The 12,268-nt window shown below is 40.9% G+C and overlaps 1 protein-coding gene across 6 annotated transcripts in view; it reads right to left on the minus strand.

The window, feature by feature from the left end:
• Positions 1-12,268, minus strand: part of LOC127570364 (voltage-dependent L-type calcium channel subunit beta-2-like) — a 291,296-nt gene that overhangs the window by 19,691 nt on the left and 259,337 nt on the right. For all 6 annotated transcript variants that reach the window (XM_052015851.1, XM_052015854.1, XM_052015855.1 and 3 more), the window contains one exon: positions 5,555-5,574. In XM_052015851.1, coding sequence (XP_051871811.1) covers positions 5,555-5,574 — 20 coding nt within the window. The remainder of the gene's footprint in view (positions 1-5,554; positions 5,575-12,268) is intronic.

Below are 12,268 nucleotides of genomic sequence, written 5' to 3' on the forward strand. Positions count from 1 at the left end.
TGTGGTGCCAATAAAACAGAGCTCATTAAAGGTTTTCAAGGGTTGACCCCTTACTAAAGGACAACAATTGTGGAGTAATCAACAACTGGGAGTATTTGGTCCCCAGAGGTAGCAGAGACATATGCTAACAAAGTAAATATTTAAATAGCTTAAAAACAGAAGTCACTAGAGACTTTGAGTCATATTTAAGCACCAAGTTCCAGAGGCTGTCACTTGAAATTTGGACCGAAGGAATGCCAATCCTATACGCCCATATCACAATTGTAACTTGGGAGCCCATGATTTCTCCAGTTAAAAAATAGCCCTTTAAAATGAGAATGAAATTGCAGATGTTTAACTATATTTAAAACTTTAATATTGTGTTTTCTCTGTCAAAATGGATTGCATGTGCTAAATTATTATTTATCTAATTTCTCTGTGTGATCTAAAATCCATAAATTGTATTGTCTAATGCAATTATTTTGCCTCAAGTACAGATGGCCTAATTAATGGGAAGCTGAACAAAGAAATACAACCAAAGAAGAACAAACTATATAAAAGTCACATGTAATTATAAAAAAAACATTTTAATCCCTGATTGTTTCCATGCTTAGTTTTATATGTGTCTTTTAAAGTTTATTCTTCTTTGGTTGTAGCTATCATAAAAAGTCAAATTTAATTTGAGGTAGATGGTCTAATTTCTCCCATCAGTAACTCTGAGCATTACTATTCACATCAATGTTACCTACACAACTACAGAGCAGTAAATATTTCAAGTGCACTGACCCAAGGGAAAACCCTTATTTTTCTGCTGATCAATTAGCTGTTCATAAGCAGTAGCAGAATATACAGATACACTCAGGAATTACATTTTATTTTCACAACATTACTCTTGCTGACATTAACATGGGAGATATATTCGGGAATATTTTAATGGCGATGAAATATGGCGACATTGTTTCAGGACACGGCTTTTCAGTTCACGTTGAAGTATAGATAGGTTTCAGCCCAGATCTACCATTTCTCGACATATTGCAGGAAGAACAGAAAACAATGGAAGCCCATTGCTCAGTGTGGAAGTGGGGCAGGTTATGGTTCAAAAACAAAAGAGGTGAATTTTGTCTCATCTGATGGAGAAAGCAAAAATGCATTCATTCTGGTATGTGTAGGATAGCCAACCACCTGACCCCAGAAAATCCACTGGGATCAGCAGCAGAGGTTTCCTCTTTGGAATATCAATGCCAAGCACTGGCCAGAAGAAGGGAGTAGGAACTGGGATGCTGGCCACCTGCTCATCACATAGTCAGCAGCACGAGTCCCAAAGAGGCTGAGGGGGCTGTGAAGGTGGAGACTCCCACAACATAAGTAATTACATGACCACTTGAATTGCCAAGACACAGAAGGCAATGGATCAGATGCTGGTGAATGGGATTAGTATAGATGGGTGCTCAATAGTCATCATGGACAAAGTGGGCTGAAGGGCCTGTTTCCATGCTGAGTGACTCTATGACAAAGGAAGCAAAGGCAGACCTGCATTAGTCAGTGTACAAGGTTAATCTGGGCCAAATCCTTAGACAGGCCCAATTTCAGTCTTCTCAGGGGTACAACACTCATTTCCTTCCTCTACATTCACCTTACAGCTGGAAATTAGGTTTCATCCATTTTTAGTGCACAAGTTGCAGATCACCAAAAATTAGGACGTGCCTAATTTTTTTTTAGGACGTGCCTAAAATTAGGACATGCCTAAGAATTTTTTTGTGATTTACATCATTTAAGAAGCTTTAAAAAAAATGACTAGTACCTTCCAAGAGTAAAAGAGAGGCAAGAGTGGACATCGGACCGCTGGAAAATGACACTGGAGAAGTAGTAATGGGGAACAAAGAAATGGCAGACAAACTGAATAAGTATTTTGCATCAGTCTTCACTGTGGAAGACACCAGCAATGTGCCAGAAATTCGAGAGAGTCGGGGGCAGAAGTGAGTATAGTCACTACTACTAAGGAGAAGGTGCTTGGGAAGCTGAAAGATCTGAAGGTAGATAAGTCACCCGGACCTGACCCAAGGTTCTGAAAGAGGTAGCTAAAGAGATCGTGGAAGCATTAGTAGTGATCTTTCAAGAATCATGAGAGTCAGGAGTGGTTTCAGAGGACTGGAAAATCACAAATGTCGCTCCACTCTAAGGAGGGGAGGCAAAAGATAGGAAATTATAGGCCGGTTAGCCTGACTTCAGAATGCAAAGAGTGGGAATAAAGGGGGCATTTTCTAGTTGGCTGCCAGTGACTACTGGTGTTCTGCAGGGGTCCGTGTTGGGTCCACTACTTTTCATGTTATATGTTAATGATCTGGATGACAGAATTGAGGGCTTTGTTGCCAAGTTTGCGGATAATACAAAGATAGGTGGAGGGGCAGGTAGTGTTGAGGAAGCAGGAAGTCTGCAGAAGGACTTGGGCAGGTTGGGAAAATGGGCAAAGAAGTGGCAGGTAGAATACAGCTTGGGGAAGTGTATGGTCATGCACTTTGGTAGAAGGAATAAAGGCGTAGACTATTTTCTAAACAGGGAGCAAATTCAGAAATCTGAGGTGCAAAGGGACTTGGGAGTCCTAGTGCAGGATTCCCTAAAGGTTAACTAAAGGTAGTAAGGAAGGCAAATGCAATGTTAGCATTCATTTTGAGAGGACTAGAATATAAAAGGAAGGATGTAATGCTGAGGCTTTATAAGGCATTGGCCAGACCACACTTGGAGTATTGTGAGCAGTTTCGGTCCCCATATCTGAGAAAGGACGTGCTGGCATTGGAGAGGGTCCAGAGGAAGTTTACAACAATGATCCCAGGGATGATAGCATTAATGTATGAGGAGCATTTGATGGCTCTGGGCTTCTAACCGCTGGATTTTAGAAGAATGAGGGGGGATCTCATCGAAACATACTGAATATTGAAGGGCCTGGACAAAATGGACGTGGAGAGGATGTTTCCAGTGGTGGGAGAGTCTAGGATCAGAGGGCACAGCCTCAGAATAAAAGGATGTCCCTTTAGAACAGAGATGAGGTGGAATTTCTTTAGCCAGAGGGTGGTGAAACTGTGGAATTCATTGCCACAGACGGCTGTGGAGCCCAAGTCATTGGATATATTTAAGGCGGAGGTTGATAGGTTCTTGATTAGTAAGGGTGTCAAAGGTTACGGGGAGAAGGCAGGAGAATGGGGTTGAGAGGGAAAAATAAATCAGCTATGATCGAATGGTGGAGCAGACTCGATGAGCCAAATGGCCTAATTCTGCTCCTATGTCTTATGGAATCATGCCTTCTGAGAAGCACATCAGTACTGTTAAAAGGATTTCTTCATGGTAGCCACGTGACAGAGGAAACTTAATGCAAAGAAATGTGCAGAATAAATGAGAAGAGGCAACATCAACCCAGTTCTAAAAGGGGTACATGAACAGAGTACATGGGAGAACAAATGCGTATTTCAATGAAAGTGGCACAGGAGATTGAAAAAGTAGTTTAAAAAAAAACTATGAGGTCCTGGGCTTTACAACAAGAGGAACTGAGTAAATGAACAAAGAGTCATGAAGAGCCTTTATAAAACACTGGTTCAACTATGAGTCAATTTCCATTTAGTTCCCTTTAAGCTTCCTTCAGTCAAATGTGACTGGCTCAGGTTGACAACTTGGTCATCATGGACAAGTTGGACAAGGGCCTGTTTCTGTGCTGGATAACTCTACAACCATATTGGGAGTATTGACTCCAGTTCTCTGCACCGCATCTGAGGAAACAGGAAAGCAGTAAAGGTTTTAGAGAAAATGCAGAAGAAATTTACTGGAATTATTCCAGAGGTGAAGCACTTATGTGGATAGACTGGTAAAAAAAATGGTGTTGTTCTCAATGGAACAGAGGAGGTAATTAAGAATCATGAAATGTATAGACAGAGCCAACAGAGAAAACATATCCCTTTCATGAAGAGCTCAAATATTAAGGGGTCAAAGAACAAAGGTGGCTGGCAAAAGAATCAAAAGTGACACGAGGAAATATTTTACTGGGTGAGTGGTTACAGTCTGGAACACACTGTAGTGGAGGCAGATTCAATTATTGCATTCAAATGGGAGCTTGGAGGGAAAGAATCTGCAGGATTACAAGAAGAGGGTGGAGAGTGAGACTGGCTGGTTTATTCTTACATAAGACCTGTATGGACTGGAAGCACCAAAGCACCACCACCTCTCCTGCAACCTTTCTGTGATTCTCTGATTCCATGAAGGAAAATAGGGGCCGGTAGTCGGGGGTGTGGTGGGTGGGTGTGGGCAAACAAGAACCAGCAGGGTGGGGGAGAGTGGAATTACAGGGTGAGGGAGAAATCAGGGCGGGGAAGGGACTTAGCTGTGCAGTAATGATGGGCCATTTCCCTATGGAGCGTCCCATTCAGACTTAGAGCTACAATCAGACTCCATCATGGCACTGGCCGAATCAGCGTGCTCCACCTGTGAGAAGACAGCAAGGGGAGGATGTGATGTCACACGGAGTCTCAAGACAGAGACCCCACCTGACCATGGAGCACCCCTTATGGAGGGTACCTTAAGTTTTCATGGGCCAGAGATTGAAGCAACTGTGACCTGAGGATATCAGTGCTCTAGCTGTCAATCTGTGCTCAGCACTGATGGCAATTAAATTTTCTTTAAAAACCCAAGTAAATGGGACAGGTTTATAAAATATAAAAACAATGTCCAATACAGACATGTCAAATCAAGAAGGATTCATTACCTTCAAACTGATGTGCTCCATGTTGAAGTATAAATTAATAACAAATGGTGGAAAGTCCAACTACCAGGCAGAGGTTGCTCCTGACCCGGAAGCTGCCTGTCATGGAAGTTACCTTATTTGGTGGAAGTTCTGCTTTAGGCAAGGCCCCCTGAGGAAACTGGCAGAGAATGCTGAATCTGGATCCATTAATTGCTGTGCCTTCCCTGGACCTTTCAATGCATTTACTCCTTTCAAATTTCCAGCATTTTCAGTTTTTTTAAAAAAACCTTTTTATCCACACATTTGTTTTATTTGACATTTACCCCCAATAGCTGAAAGCTATGGTGTTAGATTCTTCCAAACGGGTACAAAATATCCAAACGTAATTAAACATCCAATCTGTAACCGCACATTACTCAGTTCTTAAATCATTCCTTAAAATATAACATGCAAAACAGCAAAGCAGAAACACAAGCACCAAGATGACAGAAATTAACACACCTCACAAAAAGATCAAACAAGCACAACAACAGCCAGAAATTAAAGAACTTCTTTGTTTTTTCACAACTTAATGTCCAACTTCCACACAGAGTTCTGGTAACCCAATTGTTAGGCAGCAGGAAATGTCCCAGTGACATAATTAGCATTCTTGAAAATTTATAAATAATACTGGATGAGCCCATAAGCATATTTCAGAACAAGTGACAGTAAATTTAATTCATGTTGTCATGAATATAAGGTCTTTTTGTTACAACCGTTTTTAAAGAAAAATACTCATAATGGATGATTTGAGGATTTCAATGCTAATTAGCCAGCTGGCAGGAGGAACGTATAACAATGTGAACTTACCGATTTCTGCTTCTGTTTAGCTATAGAAATATTAAAGAAGAAACAAAGAATAACAAAGCATGCATGTTATTGACCTTTCACAGGACACAAACAAATACAAGACTTGTTGAGTGACATACTGGCGCTTAGCACGTGCGACAGACTGGAGTTTAGGAAGTGTGGTTACCTTCTTAAAGAAGGGCATTCTTTTCTCTTTAGACTGGGGAGACGTTACAGTGTTTTACACTGGGTTATAGGGGACCGGTGGTTTGCTGGGGAATCAATGTCTTTCTGCATCTAAGCCACTTGCATCTAAATCAATAGCTATATACGTAGAAAGGTCCAGGTTATTGGGTGAGGGGAAGGAAGGAAAACAGGAGTTGAATGAATGGGAATAATCCCAACAAAAAAGTACAGAGGCAAATACAAATCAAAAATATGGCAATGTACAAACAGTAAAGAAACAAACTCAAAACTTTATGCGTGTCAAATACAGAGACAAACAGGTGAAAATGGTTCATTAAATTATACCTTAAATACCTAAGAGATTTTAACTGCCCCCTTCCCAAAAGAAAGTAAATACATTTATAATCAAAGAGCAGAGTTACTTTCACTTTAATCACTACAAGATAGGCCTTAAAAACAGCAGGCTTGCTGGCAGTGATAAAGATCAAGTAAGAATAAACTCTGAGACTTTTATTCCTTCCCAATGCCTTTCTTCTACCAGCCTCAGAGTCAGACTGTAGAAATCACTCCAGTCCTAGGAATTTCTGCAGAATCTGGTGTCTGCTCTTCAAATCCAGTGCAGCTGGTGAACCACTGCCATACTTGTTTATTAACTTAGAAATAAGATCAAGGAAGTTTATGGTACACAAAGGCGGCCATATGACTCATTGTACCATGCAGGCCAAAGAAAGGATTTTGTTGGTTTAATCCCATTTCCCAGCTCTTGCTACGTTGAGTCCTGGTTTTCACTCTTGCGTTCTAAATGCAGTAAGTGGTTCTGTCTCCACCACTCTTTCAGGCAGTGAGCTCTGGACCAACACTTCTTAATAAGTAAAAAAAAAGTTGTTTGAGAATGAAAAATAAGGAAGGCAAGGTTCAAGACCCTGGATGACTGAGACATTGTAAATTTATTAAAAAGAAAAAGGAAGTATATGTAAAGTTTAGGAAACTGAAATTGGACAAGGCCCTTTAGGAATATAAAGCAAGCAGGAAAGAACTTACATAACGAATTAAAAGGGGCCATGAAATATCCTTGGTAATTAGGATTAAGGAGAATGCCATGGTATTTTGTACCGATATTAGAAGCAAGAGGGCAGCTAAGGAAAGGATAAATGGTGAGTTCAAGGATAAAGGAGGGAATTTATGTGTGGAACCAGAAGAAGTGGGTGAGGTGCTTGATGAGTACTTCTCATCACCAAGGAAAAGGACATGAATGATGGGAGGGGTAAGTTGATATGCCAATATTAAGAAAGGGTTGTTGGTTGTCTTGAAAACCTTAAGGTGGATAAGTCCCCAGGATCCGATGGAATCTATTCCAGGATATTGAGGGAGGAAAGGAAGGAAAACACTAGGGCCTTGACAGAGATCTTTGTATCCTCTTGAGCCACAGGTGAGGTCACAGAGGAATGGAGAATAGCCAATGTTGTTCCTTTGTTTAAGAAGAGCTACAGGGATAATCTAGGAAATTATAGGCTGGGAGTTTTATATCTGTGGTAGGGAAATTATTGAAGATTTTTAGGGATTGGATTTACTCACATTTGGAAAAGCATGGACTTATAGGGAATAGTCAGCATGGATTTGTGTGTGAGACGGTGGGGGGGGGGGGGCTATCTGACAAATTTGATTGAGTTTTTTTGACGAGGTGACCAAGATGATTGATGAGGGTAGGGTAGTGGATGTTGTCTACAAGAATTTTAGATGCTTTGTGAAATCTTTTACTAACTTCTCAGGATTAAGTTGTACAACAAAATGAATGTTACCAAATCATTCAGCACCATGAAATACATAAAATAAAGTACTTTACAACAGGTTACTTCATTGTTTTAATTTAGATATGGTAATGGAATGAATTTATTCAGTCTACATTATAAACACCCATTTAGCCTGAATGAAGAATTTTGGATGCTTTGTGATACCATTGGCTCTAATTTCTCACTAACCTCTTTAGTAAAGCATTTGACAAGGGCCCTCATGGTAGACTGGCCCAGAAATTAAGTCATATGGGATTCACAGTGAGTTAGTAAGTTGGATATAACAGAGGGTAGTGATGGATGGGTGTCTTTCTGACTGGATGTCTGTGACCAGTGATGTTCCACAGGGATCAGTGCTGGGGCCTCTGTTGTTTGTAATATATAATGATTTGGATGAAAACGATCTGATTAGTAAGTTTGCAGACAACACAAAAATTGGTGGGGTTGTGGATAGTGAGGAAAGTTGTCAAATGATACAGCAGGATATCAATATGTTGGAAATTTGGGGAGAGAAATGGCAGATGGAGTTTAATCTAGGCAAGTGTGAGGTATTGCACTTTGAGAGTTCAAACACAAAAAATTCAGTAAATGGCAGGACATTCAGGAATCCCAGAGGGATTTTGGGTTGCAAGTCCATAGCTCCCTGAAAGTGGCAACATAAGTGGTTATGGTGGTAAAGAAGGCATATGGGATGCTTACATACATCGATCAGGGCATTGACTTTAAAATCTGGGAAGTCATGTTGCAGCTGTATGAAACTTTGGTTGGGTCACATTTGGAATATTGTGTGCAGTTCTGGTCTCCACATTACAGGAAGGATGTGGATGGAGGCTTTGGAGAGGGTGCAGAAGAGATTCACCAGGACTTTGCCTGGATTGGAGAGTATTAGCTATAAGGAGATGTTGGACGAACTTGGATTAGTGTCAGAAGCTGCCGAGTGACCAGACGTATATACAATTACGCGAGGCATAGATTGGGTAGGTAGTCAGAGTCCTTTTCCCAGGGCAGAAATGTCTAGTACTAGAGAGCATACCTTTAAGGCGAGAGGGGGGAAAGTTTAAAGGAGATTTGCGGGGCAAGTGTTTTTTTTTACACAGAGAATGGAAGGCGTCTGGAACCCACAGCCAGGGAAGGTGGTAGAAACAGATAAGATAGCAATAATTTAGAGATATTTAGACAGACACATGAACAGACAGGGAATAGAGAGATAAGGCAGGTGGGATTAGTTAGATTGGCATCATGTCCAGTGCAGACTTAGTGGGTCAAAGGGCCTGTTCCTGTGCTGTGCTATTCTATGTTCAACCCCCCTTTCACTTTTCAATGAATATCTCACAAAATGCAAATGACCCAGTTCTGAGTCCTGCAAAAACCTCACTGTTAAATGACATTTCTGTCATTAAAAATGATGTCAACTATTACCCTGTATGTTTTCCAAATGAGCCAATTTTGAATCCAATTGGCAATTTCCCTTGCATCTCATGGGTTTTCACTAATCGTCCTGATGGGACTCTGTCAAGTGCCTGGCTAAAATCCATGTACATTACCTTAAATGCATCCACGCTCCTTGTTCACTCCTCAACAAATTTCCATTAATTTAGCCAGACACACCCTTCCAATATTGTGTTGTGAGGTCCCAAAGACCCTTTTCCAATAATTTGCCCACGTCTGATGTCAGCCTGACTATTCTGTACTTAATCGGTCTACCTATGTGACTTTGGTCAGTGAGTGCTCTCGGGCTGTGTCATCATAGATATGTAACAGGCAGGGTCAGCACCTAAACCTGGTTTCCCAAGGAGGCTGGATGCAATACCTAAGGATAGCTTTATCAACATTATTTCCTGCATCATTCAATGGTTGTTGCAAAGCAGCTATAGCAGAGGCAGAAGAAGCCAGCTTGCATGGGCTGGCTAACTAGAGACCAGTGTGGAATGAGGAATTAAACAAAGGAAAATATATAGCAAAAAGGAAAAGAAATACTAAGTAAATAGGTTGAATATGTCTTAATTTTATATTCAATTACAATCAAGAAAATCATTATAATGAAAAAGATTAAGGAGTTGCATCGGAGAATCTGGCTTCATTACTTTTTATCAGCAGTTCTGGTTTTTCAGCATATATCCAGAGTGAACACTGAGAGGAAAGAATGATGCTACCTCTTTGGTTTGAACAGCATTGAAGATTTTGGGATGCACTATGCACTGCTGTTGTGTCCATGGCAACATCAAACACCGAAACACATTTGGTCAGGATTGAAAAGTATAGATAATTACGTTTATAATCTGGAGCATATCCAATTTAGTTTTTTAAGTGCATTCCTATTGTTATTTATGTCCTCCAGGAGATTTGATAAGTTGGAGAGAGGCTGACTGTGCATGGCACTGGATCTATTACTGGATACTTGCTCGAGGGATGGATTAATTTTTCTCACCCCAAAATGTTTTTATGTACTCTTGTACACGATCTTTCCTTGTCAGATGTTAGCAGGTATACTGTCAATTAGTGTCCATTTGGATGATTTATTCAATAATAATATGCCATTTTGTTGTAGGAGGAGCTTCACCAGCAGTGATTGGACAATGCAACACCAGCCAGCTCAAAAATATATTTGTGGGCTGTTCAGTAATCACTGGATTCAATACAGTCGTCATATCCTTCAAAGTGAACAGCCCACTACCATAGTCTACATGTTTGCTCAATTATAACCACTTGGCAAGGCTAGTGGGCACAGATCGTTAAATAATTCTTAAAGAAGACTTCAGGAGAAGAGTAAAGAAAATGAGTAAAATTTGATAAAGAGATGATGATGTGAAAGTAAGTGGGAGGGCAGGTGGCACTGAGATATCTGCAGTCTGCAACACTTACATATTGGTTGAGTGATTGGGTAAAAGACTTGGCAAATAAAGTTTATGTAAGAAAGCGTGCTGTCATCCACTTTTATCTCAGTAGATACTATTATCTAAATGGAGAGTGACTGCAAATGAGTGGAGTACAGAGAGATCTAGGTATTCTTAAGCATGAAACACAAAAATTTAGTCTGCAGGTCAGCAAATAGTTAGGAAGACAAATGGTATATTGGCCTTTACTACAAGGGATTTGGAGTGTAGAAAAAGAGAAACTTTGTTACAATTAAACAGTGTGTTAGTGAAGCCACATCTAGAGTACTGTGCATAGTTTTGGTCCCCTTATCTAAGAAAGGAAGGAAATAATGAAGGAAGCCCAGAAAACATTCACTAGGCTAATTCCAGGGATGAGAGTGTTGTCCTATAACAAAACGCTGAAATAAATAGATCTGGAGCAAATAAAAAAGTTGCTGGAGGAACTCAGCAGATCAGGCAGCATCTGTGGAGGCAAAGGGACAGTCAACCTTCCGGGTCGAGACCATGCATCATTCCTAATGCAGGGTCTCAACCCAAAACGTCCACTATCACTCTGCCTCCACAGGTGCTACCTGACCCGCCGAGTTCCTCCAGCAACTTGTTTCTTGCTCCAGATTCCAGCATCTGCAGTCTCTTGTGTCTCTAAAGTTAGATCTGTATATGTTGGAGTTTAGAAGAATGAGGGGGTGATCTTATTGAAACATACAATATCCTAAGGGGGCATGACAGGGTCGATGTTGGGATGTTTCCACTAGTGGGAGAGTCTAGAACAAGGGGACGTAAGATCAATACCAATACCAAGATAAGGGGGTGGTCATTTAAATCTGAGATGCATAAGATTCTCTTCTCACAGAGGGTGGTAAATCTCTGGAACTCTCTTCCCAAAAAGGTCTTGTAGGCTTGATCACTGGAAGTATTTAAAGAGGAGGTAGATAATTTTTTGAAAGATCAGAGCTATGTGTAACTGGCACAGAAGAGGAGGAATGGAGGTCTGGGGCAGATCAGCCATGATCCTATTGAATGGCAGGACTGGCTTCTTGAGTGTTCTTATACAACATGGTGTTTATCCAAATCGATAAACCAACATCATATTACAACAGAGTGAAGGCCACTGCCTTGATCAGGTGCATGAGTTTAGTTGATCTCTTTAATGTCATAATGAACAAAGTGTGGTTCTTACAAATTCCCCACAGCCAATATTAAAATATTTGAGGAGTCAGAGGGAATCAATGAGATGGAAGGAGAGATGGACAGAGAGAAAATGAAAAATTCAGAGATGAGAAAGGGGGGAGGGGAAGGTGAGAGTGGAAAGAAGAAGGACATGGGGAAGGAAAGAGGGATGGTGGTTCGGAAAGGGGGAAAAGGAAACTGGAGCTGGGGAGAGGGGAGATCTGTTTGGGAGGGGCTTGTAGGGTGAGGGTGGGAAGGGAAATACAAAGTTAGGAGGAGAAAGAGTAAGGGAGGCCTAGGAAGTTGGGACAGGGCTTGGATATGGGAGGCTTGGAGAGAGGGAGAAAGGAGGTGTGGAGAGAGTGAGTTCATACAGCACAAAACAGGCCCTTCGGCCCACCATAGAGTCATAGAGAAATAATGAGAGACAGAAAATGAGAAAGAGAGCAGTGAATGTGAGAGAGGGCTATTGCAAAGGAAGTTGGAAACAAAGGAGAAATATAGATATCCGTGTGCCACTGCCTGTAATACAGCCAATCCATTTATAAAAGTAGTCCTGTGGACTCTAGAAATCTACTGAACAGCAGAATATTTCTTTGTTTTGGATTTTTGTTTTAATGAACTAACTTAAAACCTTTCATTTCAGCATTAGTATTATCCCAAAACCCCTGGGTGAAGACTTAAGCTTAGTCCTTCAAATATAACCTGATCTC

The sequence above is a fragment of the Pristis pectinata genome, chromosome 5 (assembly GCF_009764475.1).
Source record: "Pristis pectinata isolate sPriPec2 chromosome 5, sPriPec2.1.pri, whole genome shotgun sequence".
NCBI classification, from domain to species: domain Eukaryota; kingdom Metazoa; phylum Chordata; class Chondrichthyes; order Rhinopristiformes; family Pristidae; genus Pristis; species Pristis pectinata.